This window comes from Dunckerocampus dactyliophorus, chromosome 10 (genome assembly GCF_027744805.1).
Source record: "Dunckerocampus dactyliophorus isolate RoL2022-P2 chromosome 10, RoL_Ddac_1.1, whole genome shotgun sequence".
Lineage (NCBI taxonomy): Eukaryota > Metazoa > Chordata > Actinopteri > Syngnathiformes > Syngnathidae > Dunckerocampus > Dunckerocampus dactyliophorus.
In genome coordinates, this window is record NC_072828.1 from 24,146,316 (window position 1) to 24,165,866 (window position 19,551).

At 40.0% G+C, this 19,551-nt stretch overlaps 1 protein-coding gene across 2 annotated transcripts; it reads right to left on the minus strand.

The window, feature by feature from the left end:
* Positions 1–533: 533 nt before the first annotated feature.
* On the minus strand, positions 534–16,124 carry LOC129189329 (tyrosine-protein kinase ZAP-70). Of its 2 annotated transcripts, none has more exons than XM_054790934.1 (13): positions 16,032–16,124; positions 10,830–11,270; positions 8,133–8,293; positions 7,920–8,058; positions 7,700–7,778; positions 7,050–7,072; positions 6,928–6,967; positions 6,483–6,684; positions 6,179–6,385; positions 4,529–4,721; positions 2,799–2,939; positions 2,606–2,718; positions 534–973 (listed from the first exon to the last, which is right to left on the minus strand). In XM_054790934.1, exons 2-13 carry the CDS (start codon positions 11,232–11,234, stop codon positions 856–858), a joined length of 1,821 nt encoding a protein of 606 aa, XP_054646909.1. In that variant the 5' UTR covers positions 11,235–11,270; positions 16,032–16,124; the 3' UTR covers positions 534–855. The 2 variants fall into 2 exon arrangements, with proteins under 2 accessions (XP_054646909.1, XP_054646905.1); XM_054790930.1 differs by having other exon boundaries at positions 16,036–16,119.
* Positions 16,125–19,551: the final 3,427 nt, after the last annotated feature.

Consider the following 19,551-nt stretch of genomic DNA (forward strand, 5'->3'; position numbering starts at 1 on the left):
ACATATGTCTTCAGTGGCTTATTTTCTGTTATCATGTCTGCTACATTGGGTAATACGAGTGTAAAGGTGATTATAGGGGTGCTATTTCATGTCTAGAGAGCTCTAATAATGTTGAAAACTATTTAGAAGGTTGTAAACAAGTTTTCAATGCTATAACTACAAAAAAATTTGATTTTTAAATAAGAAGTCCTACTTTGCAGAAATTCACTTATCACAGTTGGGTCTGCAACCGATTAACTGTGATAAACGAGGGATTACTGTATATCCGAACTAGAGTAGATCCCCACCTATTCGCGGATTCGGCATTCCAATGGGAATTTGTGGTGACTCCCTGTTTGTAGTAACTAAAAATATGATGTTAGCTTAACAAATTTGAAAAAAAGTTTATTTTTCTCAGGCACCTGCGCTTCGCCTGAAGTGTTTTGGCACCTCCCAGAGTGGGCCCGCCTCACACCCCCCATTTAAGACATTTGCAAGGGACTAACATACAGAAACTGCAGTTTTATGGACACGAGCAACATTTATTCCATTTTCAGACAGTACATACAAAAAGTCACTTCTTACAGTACATTGAAAAAAATAATTGCCATACACACATGAGTATCTTGACCACCGTAAGATATCACACATTAAAAGCAGTTTCTCATCAATATAAAGACGCAGACATTCAAGCAGACGGAAATGTCCGATACGCTGATGTTACACATGTTTCCTTATCGTCACTGAGGCCTGTTTAACTGTATCACTGCTGGGGTTCAGGCTGGCTTATAAATAGCTCTTTGTTTTGGTTGTTTAATGACTAGCTGAATGGATACATTGTGCAGCCACGGGACAGAATGTGCCTTGTTTTTATGTCTATTTGTTAGGCTCAGCGGCAGTGGCAGACCCCTCCGGATTAACCTTGTTTGATATGGAATAATGGTAAGATCTCATGGACTCCTCCACCTTCTTAAAGTCGGGACGGTCCTCATGTCTGGAGAGAAGAGACAGAAGCACCCAAAACATTTTGTTGCTTAGGGAAAAAATTTAACATGTTTGACAGGGGTGTCCAAACTTTTTTCCACAAAGGTCCACGGCACATGCAGAAAAATGAAAGGGCCACTATGATACTTTGTAATCCAACACATGTAGATATGATAAGAAGTTATATACATTTCAAGAAAAAAAGCACATCTCAGCTATCTAGTATAGGTGAAAAAGTGTATTATTTGTACGAACTTTGCTCTTTTTTTCCCCATCTTATTTTGTTTTTTTTTACATTTACCAAATATTTTAACTTTCTCCTTAAATAATATTTGTATCATATTTTCTTTTCCATCCATCCATCCTTCCATCATGCCGCTTATGCTCACTCACAGGTATGCTGGAGCCTATCCCAGATGACTTCGGGCGAGTTCAGGGGTACACCCTGGACTGGTCGCCAGCCAATCGCAGGGCACATATACTGTAGACAAACAACCATTCACACTCACATGCATACCTGTGGACAATTTAGAGTCACCAATTAACCTAACATGCATGTTTTTGGAATGTGGGAGGAAACCGGAGTACCTGGAGAAAACCCACACACGCACGGGGAGAACATGCAAACTCCACACATCTCCCAATGGAGATTAGAACCCAGGTGTTCCCGATCTCCTGACTGTGTGGCCAACATGCTTACCACTAGGCCACCGTGCGGGTTTTTGTAATATCTCGTAATATTATAACTTTATTCCAAAAACATTATAACTTTTTCCCTTACCTAATTTTCCAAAAATGACAACTTAATGGTGTCTTGTTTGTTTCTCATAATATTATGACTTAAAATATATATATATTTTTCTTTAATATTTCAACTCTATGTTACTAAAATTGCATTATTTTTCCTCAGAATTTTATAGAATTTTTTTTCTAGTTTATTCTCCAAAAATTGTGACTTTCTTTTTAGAATACAACTTTTTGCTCTTCACATTTGGACTTTATTCTCCTAAAATTACAGTTGTTGCATTTCTTCTGTTTTTTCCCCCAAACTATTTCAGCTTTCATTGTAAATTTTCTTCCCGTAATTATGACTTTATTCCCATAATATTTTGATTTTATTCTCGTAACAGAAAAACCTTTTTGCAACCTAATTTTCCAAAAGTTCCAAATGTATTATTTATTAAACGTGGTCTCACTTTACAATAAGGTACACAAAAATACAGTAGTTACTGAGGAACTAATGAAGAACTAATGAGGAACTAATGAGTAGTGGTTAGGGTTGTTTGTTCCGCATTAACTACTGTAATTTTGTGTACATTATTGTAAAGTGTTACCAAATACGTGTCTTTTTTCTATAATATTTCACATTAACTCTACTAAAATTTGGTTATTTTTCCTCATAACATTATGCCATTCTCGTAAAATTACTACTTTTTCTCGTAATTTTTTTCGGAATGTTTCGACTTTATTCTTGTGAAATTACTGCATTTTTGCTGTTTGATTTTCTGGTTAAATTACATTTTTCAAAAGTGCCGTGGACCAATAAAAAAAAAAAAAAACAGCCACGGGTTGCAAATGGTCCCTGGGGCGGCACTTTGGACACCCCTGTTGGATGACATGATGCAGACAATCATTCTCTTACTTGTATGTCCAGCATTCTTGCATCACTGCATACATTCGTTCTGGACACTTAGCGGGACACGCCAAGCGCTGCCCACTTTTAATGAAACTATTCACCTCCACCTGTTTCATTTTCTAGACATGAGAAAACAACCTGACATGAACTCTGAGACTTAGAGGGTGAATATTGTGATCCAAAGCTACGTGCACCGTACCTTGTAAGGTTTCCCTCCGTATGAGAAGGCTTCCCACATGGTGACCCCGTAACTCCACACGTCACTTTTGCTGGAGAATTTGCGGTAGTTTATACTTTCTGGAGCGTACCATTTCAGTGGCCATGGCCCTGCGGAACGGGACTGTTTTGGGGGTCCATGTGTCAAAGTTACTGCTTATTATAACAATAATAAAAGAGGATTATTTCTCAAATGATTTACGTTTAACTCGTACATATGTACAACGTTTTCTATGTGCAGAAAAAGCCCACCTCTTTCAAATATTGCCTTAGGTTGGCCACAATAAAAGGCCAATCCAAAAATGTGCAAGTGTGCAGGCCGTTCATTATCATGCTGCAACATGATGTGATTCGTGTGGATGAATGCCACAACATGGGCCTCACAGTTAAACAGCATATTATGGAGTGGCCTTTTATTGTGGCCAACCTGTGCAATAACCACCATCTTGATATGCCACGCCTGTGAGGTGGATGAACTATGAGTTAGAAATGCTCACTTACACTGCGTTAGACAGGTTTGTGAACAATATTTGAGAGAGATAGTCAAAGCAACAGTTTTTGATATTTCAGCTCAGCTCACGAAAAATGGGAGCAAAGCAAAAGTGCTGCGCTTCTATTTTTGTTGAGTGTGCAGTCAGCCTTTGTTGCATCGCAGTTCGAACTTTGTTTCCTCACATGGTTTTTCAAAAATGTTTTAATTAATAAATGATCACTGTTTCGTGACTATGCTTATAGACTATGGCCTATTGTTAGTCAAAAAATATTCAAATACAAGTTATATGTGGTATTCTGGTCATTAGGAGTCATTGATGAGACTGGACATTATACGACATTACCTTCACACTGCATGTTAGCCATAGCATGTCTGACATGATAGAGTCAAAAAAGTTCTCCTCCTATTCCGTGTGGAAGTGGTAAGTTTTTGGCTTATTACTTTGTCCTTCTTCCCCACTCCATTTAAAACACTTAAAGGGATAGTTCGGATTTTTTGACATGAAGTTGTATGACATCCCCATCAGCATTGTAGTCCGAGTGTCTTCATCACATTCACATGAGCGTACAGGCGACAGTGCGCAGGGATACGGCGGGAGACAGATGTAACGCCGAGCATTTTGTGAGGTTTGAGTTTTTTGAGCAGGCATTTTTGTGATGCAAATGTTTTAATCTTTTGAACGCATATTGTTTTGAGAAGCCAAACTCTTCACTTAATTGTCCCCAGCAACTAAGTGGAACTACATTCTTCATCGGAGAAATCTGACCAGAACTGGACTTAGTGGGGGGTAAGTCGCTGTTGGACTACAATGCTGATGGGGATGTCATACAACTTTATGTAAAAAAATCCGAACTATCCCTTTAAGTTTAGAGTAAGTAAATTAGAGAGTCTAACTAGTTAGCTCAGTAGCTTGCTATGCTAGCAGTGGCTGTCTCGGGGATCTCGTAGCCTGCGCAATGTGGTGAAAACAACAAATAAAAGGAGTGTAAAGGTGACTATAAGGCTAGTCCTAAACAGGTTTTCAATGCTGTAACTATGAAAATATTCCATTTATTAATATTGAATCCCACTTCGCTGAAATTCACTTATTGCAGTCGAGCCTGGAACCAATTAACCGCGATAAACGAAGGATGACTGGATAATACTTTAAGCATGATAACACTGGGAGGTGAGAATTTCTCAAAAGCAAGACAAACAAAGATCCATTTGGACCTTTGTACCTTGTAGTAGTTGTCGTCCGCTCCCAGGGCCTTAGACAGTCCAAAGTCGCTGATTTTAGCAAACTTTTCGTTTACCAGCAGGACGTTGCGAGCTGCCAAATCCCTGTGCACAAAGTTTTTCTCTTCCAGATATTTCATACCCATCGACACCTGGTGCATCAGGTTGACAATGATCTCCACAGTTACAGTGTCTCTGCAGTGGAAACAACAGGAGAGCAAAAGGTAATACCAAATACAGTCAAATGTGAGTTATGATGATAATAAAGTCTGATGATGTCAAACCGAGAGAGACAAATAATACAAAGTAAGGTATGGAGATATATTAAAGTTATCGGTGGACTGCCTGGAAAGCAGTATAGATAAACTGTCCTCTGAAAATAAGCCAACACAGCCATTATTGTCTAAATGGATGGCAACACAAGTGAGTACACATCACTAAAATGGCAATATTTAGTGTGAGCACTGTTGTTATCTGCCTTAATCCTCTTCAGCATGGAATTGACCAGAGCTGCACAGGTTGTTACTGGAATCCTCTTCTACTCCTCCATGATGACATCATGGGAGCTGGTGGATGTTAGACATCTTGCACTCCTCCACCTTCCTTCCGCTTGAGGATGCTCCGCAGGTGTGCAGTTGGGTTGTGGTCTGGAGACACACTTGACAACTCCATCACCTTCCCCCTCAGCTCCCTCAGCAAGGCACTTCACTTCATTTCGGAGGTTTGTTTGGGGCTGTCATCATGTCGGAAAAATGCCATGCGGCCTAGTTGCACAAGTGAGGGGTCACCCTTTTCCCTCCAGTGTCACAGTACATGTTGGAATTCACGTTTGCCTCAATGAACCGCAGCTCCGCAGTGCTGGCAGCACTCAAGCCGTACCACACCATGACGCTTCCACCACCACGCTTGACTGGCGAGATACGATTATCTTTGTACAGGTGGCCCTTGGGTTACGGCGCTTCGTGATTATGAATGAGCTCCCATAAATTAATAACAAAACATAATTTTGGTCTGTAAACACTCAACCCGCTCGAGAACGGTGTGTGCCTCGTCGTGAGAGTCGCAGATCAATATCGTGTATGCCTCAGTCGCAGCTGCATGGAGTGGATAACATTGCTTATTTGTGAACTTTTTGCACTTCATTATGTCTGCCAAGCGTAAGTTGTTTCGGTTCTGCTCCTATGAAAGTGACAGTAACAACTAAGCAGCGCAGTGGTCTTATTATTGAGATGGAAAGTTGCTTGTGCTCCGGCTAGAAGACCAGAATCAATATCTCAGTGGGCTTTATAATGATTCAGGAGAAGGTGGAATATCTTTCATGTGTTCTCTGTACAGTGTGAGTGACTTAAGGGTTCGTTTGGGTATAAGTTCCGATTTACAACATAATTCAAGCAAAGACCACCTGTTCCCACTTGTGTTGCCAACTATTTAGACAATAATGGCCGTGTGTTGACTCATTTTCAATGGATAGTACATCTATTCTGCGAGACTAGCTTTACACTGACAACTGTAAAGTGTATCCATGTTTAGTATCCATAGAATTGTCCCTTGGGAAACAGTGAGATACTGGATGCTGCAACATAAATCAGCCATAAGTCGGCCTTTTAACCTCATCTCTGAAAATGTGTCTCCTTTTATGAAGTCAATCGTACTTTCTGGAGGAGAGAAACTTGTTGAGAGGTCCGGCGGAAGCCATCTCCATCACTAACATCAGACTCTCAGCGTTGCACAGCCCCAGCATCCGAACAATGAAGGGATTACTCAGCTGGTGCATGATCTCTGCCTCCCTCATCATCTCCGCCTTCACTAGGTTCTCGTTGTCATTCTTCAGCACTTTGATGGCAACATCCATCTGGCCACTGATGGAAACGGAAAAAGAAGACCGGGTGTGAAGGTTCCAACATTAAAGATGCGCGTCTGAGACTTTATTTGCCGCTGAGCAGGGGGTTTCCTCACTTGTCAGCCTTGAGGACTCCCTTCTTGACACAGCCAAAATTGCCAGAGCCAAGCTCCACCTCATCGACGAGTAGCTGATCCCGCCGAATGTTAAACTTCTTAATGTCGCTGGGGTCGTGATATGGGTTGAACCCAGTGCAGTCCATTGGAAGAACATTATCTGCAGGTACGTCTGAGGCTGCTTTCGAAGTCACATTTGCAGCTACCGAGTGTAAAACACACGCAGGGTGAATGCAGAAACTCTTGTCATACCCAGCATGACACTTGTTTACATCAAGGTTATTCAGCTAGATGTTTCCTGCTCATTTTCGTCCATGACATAGATGGTTTAATCAAGAAGTAGAGATTAACATTATACGAATGTCTTTACTGTGTATTTATTGGCAGCTCCTCAACCCTGTTTTGCAATTTGACAGTTTCAGCTGTTGTAATGTAGGCAACTGACCGTGAGGTGGCGGTGTGTAGCTATTTGGGCCAGTTCTCCTCTGCAAGAGTGTCAGTTCCATTTCATTAGACAGTAAACTCCATAGGACAAATAAAATAGTTTAGAATGCAGTCCAAACTTACGGTTGCTGGAAGGCTGGGTATTTCTGAAAAGATATGTCACAAACGGGGTAAAAAGCAAGTACATTCGATTAAATTAGACATAGTGCGGGGGTGTGCAGACTTTTTCCACCGAGGGTTGCAGAAACTGCAGACTGAAAAATCAATGAATGCAGGGAGCCACTTTGTTATTTTTATATTTTAAAATTTTGTAAAAGGCCTAAAGAAAAGGTTAGATATAACATAGAACACGTGGTGTGCGTAGAGCCCCACGATCCAGAGGGCGCATTCTTGGCAAATGCGCAAGGCATAGATCAGATCAGTCAGCCTGAGGCAGGCGAGGGGGAAAAAAAGACGAGTAATCTGACACCACACGCAGCAGAAAAAAAATAAAATTGCCAAAAATCTCCTGTTTAACTGCTGGTGTAATGGTACAGCTGCTGCCTTTCAAGGCAAAGGGTGGCAGTTTGATCCCAGCTCTTGATGTTTTACCTTAAATATCCAGTTAATTTGTTATTTTGCATTTAAAAAGTGCCTGAGTGGGTGAGTGGGTTTTCTCGGTGGAAAAAGTTTGGACACTCCAGTTATAGATAAGCACACATACATCTAATATGAGTGCTGTCTTTTTACGACTGATATGATAATATATGATAGAGAATAAAGGGATTGAGTACTTCCAGCGGCTCTGCTGACACACGCATCGCCAAGACTTGTCACCAGGCCATCAGGTTTTATCTTCAGGTACTCTACCAACTGGCAAAATGGAAAGAAAAAGTAATATTTTGACTTAGAAGAGGTCATAAGCTACACAAGAACCCATTAAGGAGAACATATGAATGAAGATGACTCAATAAAAATGGCAATGGAAACATGCAAACTCTTAAAGGGATGCACCTGCCATAAAGTGTCGAACTTTGTTCCCTCTGGCATTGAATATTTTCCTGACTTGCCTTGGAGGATTTGATAGTGATACACAGACTTCCCATACATGACAGAGAGCGCAAAAGTACCAGGCTCCTCTCTGTCTCTAATCCTGGAAAAAACAACAAACGGTCGCTTCAAACATGTCACAAGAGCCTCCAGCGCCGTCAACGCTGAGCTACTTACAGAAACTTGCCGTCTGTTTGCGTTCCACTGTAAAGCAGTCTCTCACTTTCCTGTCGGGGGATTTTGCCGTGATACCAAAGCATCTTCTCGTGGGCTGTCGTGGCGATTAACTTTTCCAGTTGAGGAGCTTGACTGATGATGGCCTGCTTCATGGTGTCTCCCTTCAGTGTTAAAAACACATCCATGACACAAAATACACTACTTTCTGATTACATTTCAGGATGAAGCTACAAATGCTTGATACCCATTCATTTGACCTTTGGAATGTACAACTCTTCAGTGTTTCGGTACGTTTTGTACAAATTGCGGTTCTCTAACAAGGGTACGGAACAGAAATTGGCATCTTCTGTGATGACGGTGGCCAAGCAAATGTCACTGACCCCGACCAAGGGCCGGGCGACTCATCCCAGAGGAAGATTTGACTACTCAAAGCTTGCTCTTCTACAGGGTGTTTAAAAAAAAAGGAGCCAAAAGTAGCCACTAAAGTTACAATTGAATATTTTCATGAAATGTCTTTATTTGCAGATGTTGGTATGGGCATCATCCTTCGGTCCATACCAACATTTATTGCATAATTGCATGCATGACTGAACACAGGCCCGTTTTCTGGTGGTCAAAAAAAAAATAAAAAATCCTCCAAAAAAATTAAAGGGTTAAAATTTTAGGAAAAATAAGAATTTTTTGTTCTTCTACGCTGCGATAACCAGATTAACCCTTTGTTTCACGCTATTTGCACTGGTGCAATGGTAATTACCCCGGTTTTTGTCAACGTAATCCTCAACATGGCCTCCGTTTCTTTGGAAGCACAGTTGCGCTCTCCTCCGCATGTCCTGCACTGCTCGCCTGATCACTCCCCTGTCCCCCCGGAGGATGTTAACGTCAGCTCCGATCCGCTGTTCAGTGTCGTCGAAGTCATGTGGTGGTGTCACACGCGCTTTTAATTTGAGATGGCCCTTCAGAAAAAAGTCCAGCGGTGTCAGATCAGGTGACCTCGGGGGCCATTCCACCGGGCAGTTCAAAGCAATAACACGGTCACCAAAAAGCTCTGTCAGCCCATCCGTTGCGGTTCTCCTCCGGTGTGGTGGAGGACCATCTTGGGCCCACCAAGCACATGCCGACCGACCATTTCCTTGAAGACGAAAACGCGGCATTCCTCTGAGAGTACGAACGACACGATCACCGTTGACGTAGTTGCAGAAAAAGTACGGTCCAACAATTAAACCATTTCCGACAAGACCAATCTTGTTGGAATAATCTGGGTATCGCAGTGTAGAAGAAGAAAAATTCTCATTTTGCATCATTGTTTATGACTTTTCCATAAGTTTTAACCCTTTAATTTTTTGGAGGAAAAGTTTTTGTTGCCCACCGGAAAACGGGACTTTTGAGATTCTCATCTCAGCCTCATTTTAGTTTTCATTTTGCTTAAAAATGTTTCTCGTATGTTTCTCCTGAAATTGCCTTTGGAGAAATAAAGTGAGACCAAATTGACTGTGAACTCATTTAGTGAATTAAATGACCGTTGAATGAGACTCAGGTCAATTACAACATTTCGGTGCGTTAAAGTTCACTGATAATTTATTTACGTATTATCGAGAGACAGTTTTTTTCTGAACAAGAAATCTGGTCATGATATCATGACACCCCTGGTATTTAGCAGAAGATATTCAATAAACATGAACTGAAATCATAATTATGGCAGGACACAATTTGTCTTTATGATTTGTGTTGTAGTGGCGCCACGAGTTGAATCTTCCTTTGCTGATAAAGTCTCCAAACACACCAAACACATGAAAATCAATGAACAGGTCCTCCGTTTTCCATCTTGGCTAAAACTTCTCCTCTTTTCACATCATCTTGACTTCTGTAGGAACACTAGAGTGTCTCGCAGGGGTTGCGGTCAACCGTGACACCCGTCAGCTGTTTGCACTATTAGCTTGTCAGCATCTTTCAGCGTGAGTGAACAATGGCAATTAAAGAGAGACAGGGAGTGTTATTGGAGCTGAAACTCATAACATGTTGCGGGAGTTATTTTTATGCAAATGTTGACCGGAAATCACGCCATCTGCACGGGTCATACACACACAGGAAATAATGTGCTAAAAGCCGACCAATCACGGCCAGTTTTATTTTATTTTGATTTTTTTGCTACACAAGGTGGGCATGCAAGGGTAGGAGCGAACTCGCTGTGCACTCGAGGAATCGCTATCAGTTACGAGCTACCTAATTTTAAATAATTGTCAGTTTTATTTCTTAGAATTAGTTTTTAATTGGAAATTAATCAGCGGGCTGGATTAATTCAAGGCAAGGGCCATACAGTTACCCGTGTCTCCTGTGAGAGATGGAGGCGATGAAGGGCAGACTTCACATGCCTAGACAGCCAAGGCTATTTGAATTAGGTGATCAGCCTGTTCAGAACTTGTCTTGGAGACAGGAGGTCTCTAGTCTCGAGCAGATAATCATAGTAAGTCAGTGTGACATTAATGTGTATCATAAGTAGAAATAATACTAGTACAACCAAACTGAATAACGGACACAAAAGGTTTTACAAGTGCAATAACAAACTGCATGCAATAACAAATTGCATTCTGTCCTCCATCACTGCAAACTCCATCCACAATAATAACCATCATTATGGTTGAACAACTGCCTGCATGAATGAGGCAGCATTGCTGGTTCGAGTGTGAGTGTGCTACCAACCTCAAGACCCCAGGTCTGCTTCACATACTCCTTCAACATGTTTTCCTTTAGGCTGTCGAACACGCAACTTTTGATCGCTGTATCCGAGGAGCGTAAGCAAGGTTTCTTCAGCGCACACACCAGCCCATCAGGGTCCTTGCTGTAAAACTCACAAAGCTCCGCAGGCCCACAGTGGGGTTTGCCTCCTGCGATGCAGTACGTGTCGTTGAGCTGTTTCTCAATGGAGTAATGGTGGAACTCCAAGTCGCACACCACAGAGAGGACGTATCCGCCCAGACTTCGGAGACACTGACGCAGCAAGAAGAGGCCGTCTGCCATCCCGGCCAGTTTCAAATACTGCTCGGCGTCATAGCGACTGATGCTGCCGTAAAAGAAAGGGAGATTTGCTGCTGGGTCGGTGGACATGGTGGAATCTCTGTGAGCTCAGTGGTCTTTGGAGACCTGGATTTAGGGTTATTTGGGAGAAACAGAAACAGAAATATAGAAAGGATAAGTATATAATGCTTAAAATGTTTTAGAAATATGCTACCATACACTATAATAAATAAGGTTTTTCTGTCCTTTTGGGTACTATCTATAGCAATTCCTGCATTTGGCAAAGTATTGGAAACTTCACCACTTGAAATTCACCATATACGTTCCTTAGCTTAAGATCTTTCCACAGAAAAATTGCCCATGGCTGCATTCTGTATGGCAGTGGCCTTCAATAGGCAGCCCACGGGCCACATCCAGCCCGTTAAAGCTTTTCGCCAAACATCACCCAAACGATGTAAAGCACCAGAGAAGTGCTCGTTTGTGCAGTACTTCCTCTGCTCTGCAGGGGGCAACAGCAAGTCATACGCATCACAGTGAAGCAGCAGTAGAAGAAGATGGCTTGCGTTTAAACAAATATGGCACTATTATATAATATGAGTCTATTAAAACCAACAACAACAAAAGCTTAGGGAAGAAAAGATTCATATTTCTTTGTGTTCAGCACTTATTTACTCATCAGGTCAGGATATGTGTGTTAGATGGGCACCCTCTTCAGGCGAGGTAACCCCCCATACTACCCATGGAGTGGATAAAACCAAGCCGAGTAAAGGGGTTCGGTTAGTTATTGGTTAATTAGAAGGCACTGCTTCAAAATAAAATACATTTCATTCTTAATATTGTACAATATTGAAATATATAATTTTAAGCACATTTTCCAGACACATCAGTGCTCCAGAAACAAAGCATCGACATGAAATATTTCACGAGAAACACCCACACGTCAAGACTGCAACTAACTGGTGACAAAAGCCACAGCAGGAAGTTGCGGGCTGCTCTCACAGCCTCCTTTCTCCAACATACAACTCTTCAGTTGAGCAGGTGCTTTTTGGTTGTGAACAATTCTCCAAATTCATCACAAAATCAATCATATGTGTTTTACAGCAATAGAAGACCGACGTAGCAGTGTTGTTCTGCACAGGCCATAAGGGATACGCCGTATAATGGCGTATAAAGAACAGGGGATACACAGTATAGTTAAAAATATCACTGCCGCACTTTGTAGGAAACTTATTTGCGTCACTTTCCATTTTCCTTTTCCTTTTTTTTCAGAATTAACATAATATTTATGTCTATATTTAAGGAAATGATGCTAGCCAAGGTCTTCAAATAGCAAAATCTTCATTTGCCTGGCAACATGCACGAACGTCTGCCCACACCCACAATGGACAACCTGAGGAAACTACAAAGTGGCCGCAGGAAGACGCAATCGACTGTGACCTGAACTCTTTTACCACAACAAATGTCTTCAAAAACCACAACATGGACAAAGAAGTCATAAGAATGCCTGTAAAGCTAAAACCACACCTTCACCCACAAATTCACCATTCATTCAACTTTAAATCACCAAAGTTATGGGGTGAGACGGATCATGTATTCGTGATTCAGACTGTTCGAACGGTTACTGCTGCACTTGTCTGCATTGTTGCACTTTCTTGACAAGAAACACGGTAAACCAAGGGCTTTCCAAAATTTTGGGCCCGCAGCTTGTTTTTTACTGGCCCCTCGCCATATTCTGAAACTAAAATGAAAATGAGATATACAGTCGTCCCTCATTTATCGCTGTTAATTGGTTCCAGACTCGGCGATAAGTGAATTTCCGCAAAGTAGTATTCAATAGTAATGAATGGAATATTTTCGTAGTTAGAGCATGAGAAACCTGTTTATGCCCTTCTGAATACCTTTTATTTCCATTATTAGAGTCCTCTATTATATTTACACCCCCATTATTCTTTGTTTACACTACACAACATTGACATCACTGCGGCTGCTGAGCTAACTAGTTGGCCTCCAATTTATTTGTTCTAAACTTTAAAAAGTGTCTCAAACAGAGCGGGGGGGGGGGGGGGGGGGGACAAAGTAAGAAGCCAAAAACGTACCACTTCCACAAGGAATGGGAGGATAACTTTTTCACTCTATCATGTCGGACATGCCGTGGCTGACTCCATGAATTATTTATTGGAGAATTACCTACCAGTTTGCAGGTTTTTTTTATGTTTTGTTTTTAACACCATTAAAGCTGCTTACACATAAGCTGTGCAGGTTAAAGTGTTTCATTTTGTTCCCTTACTCTACCGAAAATGAATCCAACCATGACCTGAGAACACCTGCAAATCCTTTAGCGCGCAATGCGTCAATGGAAAATAATATCTCTCTAACAGTCACATGTAGGCGCAATTGGCCCGTGCATTTGCATGGTTGTTCTTGGTCTATTTTTTATTTTTTTTACTTTTGCAAAACATACATAAAGTGACTTAATAGAGATAAATTATTCAATAATTGTTGTTATTTCCTATAAATGTTAAAGCTTTAGGAACTTTTCTTACCATTATAAATCATTTTCTCCCGCTTAAGTTTTTCAGGTCGGGGTACAGCACATGCTAAAAGTACACTTGTGCTGCGGAAATGTCACAGACCCACTTGTGTGAGTCATCTTGTTTGTTCACAAATGTGACTTGAAATAGGGGTGATTTTGTTCCTGTTTAATTGAAGAGACAATGTCACTCATTGAGGTGTTTTATCCAAACGTTTTTCATTCAGCATGATAGCTAATTTGATCAAAATTAGGGTCATGCAGTAACAGCACCTGGGCCACAGAGACGATTGACCTTGTTGGATTCAACTTGGGCACAATATGCTGTGATTTAAAAAAAACAAAAAAACATTCAAAATAGCGATGTGACAAGGCTGTAGACAAAAAAACTTAGAGAAACACATCTTTCAATCTAGCAGTTTGGTGCCAAAAGGTATTTTTGAAATAAATACTTTACCACAAACAAGTAACAACACATTTAAAATACAATAAATTACAGAGAAATACAGTAAATTTCCCATAACAATAATAATAACACTCTAAAAATAAATACAATAATACAAATAAATAAATCATAGGTCACACTTTACAATAAGGTACACAAAAATACAATAGTTACTGAGGAACTAATGAAGAACTAATGACGAACTAATGAGCAGAGTAGTTACTGAGGAACTAAAACAAATGAATTTAGCGTAGCTACTGAGGAACTAATGAATAACTAATGAGTAACTAATGAGTAGTGGTTAGGGTTATTTAGCGTAGTTACTGAGGAACTAATGAACAACTAATGAGTAACTAATGAGTAGTGGTTAGGGTTATTTAGCGTAGTTACTGAGGAACTAATGAATAACTAATGAGTAACTAATGAGTAGTGGTTAGGGTTATTTAGCGTAGTTACTGAGGAACTAATGAACAACTAATGAGTAACTAATGAGTAGTGGTTAGGGTTATTTAGCGTAGTTACTGAGGAACTAATGAATAACTAATGAGTAACTAATGAGTAGTGGTTAGGGTTATTTAGTGTAGTTACTGAGGAACTAATGAATAACTAATGAGTAACTAATGAGTAGTGGTTAGGGTTATTTAGCGTAGTTACTAAGGAACTAATGAATAACTAATGAGTAACTAATGAGTAGTGGTTAGGGTTATTTAGCGTAGTTACTAAGGAACTAATGAGTAACTGATGAGTAGTGGTTATTGTTATGGTTAGGTAGGTTCGTTCCTCATTAACTACCATAATTTTGTGTATCTTATTGTAAAGTGTTACCAAATCATAAAAATAAACAAAACCAAATAAATAATACAAATAAATATCTATACCAGGGTGACAAAGGGATTTGATATCAAATGTCTTTACAGTAAAAACTATCAAATCCCAACAAGAGGTTTTTCAACTCAGCAAAAAAGAAACTTTTATGCTCTCAATCATAAAGGTTTCTGAATGAAATCAATCCAGTGTTGCTCATCTTCGTGTGTCATTTGCCTAAGCTTGTGTTTTATCCGTAGCGCAACGACGGTGACGACGTCAGCATCTGACATGGATCAACTTCCACCCGTTAACCTTAAAACCTGAAAGTGGTTGTTTTTCTGACAAGCTCAACACTATTAAATACGCCGGACCATTTTAGTGGTTGATATCTCAGCAACCCAACGCACGTATTTCACAACTTGCAGTAAAAAAAAAACAACAACAAAAAACAGTAAGACGTCAACAAGCAAATAAGAGTTTAAAAAAATGATGGTGCATTGCTTGTGTGCTGTGTTAAGGCAAAGGAAGGAAAGGAAATGTTTAAAATTAGGATAAAAATAAAAGCAAAAATGTTATAGGAGAAATACAATAGGAATAAATTGTTAGTAATAAACAGAAAACAAATGATTTGATGAAGTGAAGACCTTAAAATAAAGACAAGTAAAGCAAAGACATTGAGAATAAATATATAAATACTACAATTTACAAAGGATGCAAAGGTACTTTCTCTACATGTATGAAGCAATAACTTATTGGTGATGATCCCTGACTGAAATGTATTGCTTAATATTGTTGAATTTGGCATAATGGATGTTATTAATATAGTGTTGTTATAGACCGTTGTTGATGACTTCAACTGCATCAAGTTAGTCATGAATACAGTTTGGGAAATAACACGTTTAAATGAAAATAATCCACAAGATATGTAAACATGACATGACGCAGTAGCATATGAATAAATGACATGTCGATACATCTCGGTGTTCATATCTTTGGATTATTTACCGTCACACTGCTGCTCTCGATGTCATATTTTTGGGGGTTTCATGTGATAAATAAGTGTGAAAGAAGTCGCTGTGAAAACGTGTAGAATGATTAAGCTTACTTACGTTTCACTTCTTCCCTCAAAGTAGACCAGGGTTGTTGCTTCAGGGACGAGATGTGTCTGCTGATGTGAGCAGCGTCAGGTGCAGAGTAGAACTAGGTGGAACTTACAGACACACCAGCACTAGACTATTTTTATGAGGCCTTTTGGCTATGGGAGAAGTCCCCAATGGTTGGTTCTAACCGGCGCGACATCCAAATGCAATAGAAAAGTTCAAGGTTGCAAAATACAATCCGTCAATGGATTACAAAAACAGTTCTACTGGAGTATGACAACCATGTGCATTTATTATTTTCTACAATGGAAGCGCAGGTCCCAGACTACAGTGCTCCCAAGGTTGTACTGTTCTGGAATTCAACTTGAATTTTATGGAAAAATCCACCCTAAAAGTTACCTAAAACCTAAAAAGCTGAGCCGTCGTGCGCATGTACAGTCGTCCCTCGCCACTTTTGCGGTTCGAATTTCGCAGTTTCACTCCGTCGCAGTTATTCAAAATAAATTCATTAATACATTATCACTGTTTCGTAAAAAAAATATACTGTAAATTCTGGTGTATAAGTCACACCGGTCTTTAAGCCACACCCACTAAATTTAGAGCAAAAAACAGATTTCTACATACATATCATGCAACGGTATATAAGCCGCACGTGTCCATGTCATAAAATGGCATATTGTGGTGCACGCAAGTCCGCAATGACCAGGCAGCTCTTTATTTGACGGGAGCCACTCATGAGCTATAAAAAAAAAAATTCACAACAAGCTTGTCACCCGTTGGAAATTGCAGGAGGTCGTTACGCAATAAAACAGTCTGACTCACGTTGTCATCTTACAAAGAACACTAAACTCATCACACAGCAACCTAACACTCAAGAGGTATACCTAATACATGTACAAAGATGTACCAATACGAGTTTAAAATGAAAAAAAAAACAACATTTGAAAGTTTTCCCATAATGCATTTCGTTTGAGCAAAGCATTTCATTGGAGGATATTGCGCTGCAATGCTGTCTCTGTTCGCCAGAGAGCTCAAAGCCCAGAGGGAGGCTGACACCACTGCAGGGCCCCAACAGATGTGTTGATTAGACGCAATGCATTATGGGAAAACTTGAAAAGAGTTTTTACCGCCAATAACAATTGTAATTGTTATATTGGTACATGATTGTATATTTCTCAGGTATACCGTTTGAGTGTTCAGTTGCTGTGTGATGACTTTAGTGTTATTTGTAAGATGACACCGTGAGTCAGACTGTTATGTTGTTATACTGTTATTTATACTGATCTCCTGCGATTTTTAGTCGGCTGACAAGCTCGTTGTGAGTGCACTGATGGCTCGTGATTGGCTCCTGCCAAAGAAGGAGCTATTGCTTCATCGCTGACTCGCGAAAGGCCTAGTTTTTAAACAATTAGTAGGAGTTCTGAAGTAAAGGAGATGCCACGAGATTAAAGTATACGGTAGCGATAAATTAGCTGCAGGGTTCAAAGTTGAAGAAAGAAAAAGGGGCCGCTTATACGCTGGAATTTACGGTACATATTTAAGCGGACTGTAAGTCTTCTTGGCTGAAGTTAATCATTTTCAAGCATAAAAATGGCTAAACAAATGGAAATACAAAAATAAGGCATTCAGAAGATGCATTCAATGACTTCATATGACGTATTCTACACTGGTCACTGGGTGAATGCTAGGAGAATAGCCACCGCAGCAAGTGTGCTGTTCAGAAAACAGAGAAAGCAGCAGTGGCGGCAGCTCCAATACGTAGCATTACCTTTTGTTAGTGGCCTGAGGCATTGTTAGTATAGCCCTGACGTTACACGAGTGTGTGGTTAAGGTCATCGGTAGCCGGCCAGAAGCTAGCCGTGCCGTTGTGGTGTGGTGAGGTGGCAGTAATGTATTTCTTGTGTTAATAACAAGAATAATAACAATGTCACTGTAGCGTAAATGGAGCATTGTTGACTGTTTGTGGAGGTTTTTTCAGAAAGCTTTATAGGTGAATAGCTGCATGCTTAGCTGCCTTTTTTTGTTGTTGCTGTTTTTATATCTTTAGAAGGCACAGAAAAGAGATAGACACAAATGTTGACATCTCACTTAAAGATTATGGACGATGGGCAAAATTCCACAAAAAAGTGCAGTTTTCCTTTGAACAAAAATAATGTGAAAAGCATATTATTGGTATGAACCTTTTCTACTTAAATTACACTTTTCACTTTTTTTCCATTTCTTATGTTGTTTTTTTTTCCCCAATATTTCAACATTTACATTTTTACATTTTACATTTTTACATTTACATTTACATTTACATTTACATTTTTTATGCAGCTCTTTTGGCTCGTGTTTTGTACCCTTTTTTTCCTGCTCTGTAACCAAGCTTAGCTGCGATTTCTGTTTTTGTATATTTTTTCCCCTGTGACTAGGTCCAGGTGTAATTTTGTTGTACTTTTGTTTCTTGTTTTCCTATCATTCTGTATTTTACCACTTTGTGGACATTTTTTGTATTAAACTTTTGTTTCACGGAAGTCTTGTCTCCGCATATTGGATTCCACAACTCGTAACAATTATAACTTTTTCACAACCTAATTTTCCTAATATTGCAACTTTATTCTTTGCTGTGTTTGTCATATTATGACTTTAGAAAATGACAGCTTTTTTCTTTAATATTTTAATTTTATTAGACTATCATTCCCTATGCATATAGAAGCTTGGCTCCTATTGTAAGCAACAAGGTCGTGGCAACTTTCTTAGAATGAACCGGAATGAACTGTAATTCTAACACTTTTCTTTGCATGAGCTTGTAGTTGGTGACTGAAATATTGACACGGCTGAGAAAAGCCATTGTTACCAGATTAGGCCACATGGTGGCAGCAGCTCAGTGCACAAGGATTTGACTCCGGGGCCTTGGTTTAGGAAGCCGAAGGCTGTAAACTTGGCCCTACACACTTCGGACCAAAAGTTATGTGGTTTCCAAAGAAAATTAGCCAAATTAGCAGTCAATCACTATCAAGGTGTTCTACGGAGCAAGGCACCAAACCTCACCATCAGCCACACATCTGATTGTACACGTATAAATAAGCGTTTAAGTTGATTTTCCCCTAAAGGATTCTTCATGCTCTGCGATTGGCTGGCGACGAGTCCAGGGTGTACCCCGCCTGTTGCAGATGGGATAGGCTCCAGCATACCCCCGCGACCCTAAAGAGAAGAAGCGGTATAGAAAATGGATGGATGGATGGATGGATTCTTCATGCTATCCCCTTTTTAATTTAATTTTTTTGTCTTCCTTTAGTTTCGGTAACACCCTGCTGTCTGGTCATGGTGTGGCACATAAAAGATGGTTAAAAATATTCCCTTAAAAAAAGGAAAATTGGCCTAACTGGAAAGGAAATTGCTGACTTTGAGAAGTCTGGATATTTTGTGAGTGGCAGCAGGCACGTATGTAAGACGGGGTATTTTTTTTTTTTAATTAAAACATAATAATCTGAGATTTCAAGAATAAAGTTGTAAATTTACAACTCTATTCTCTGATATTTC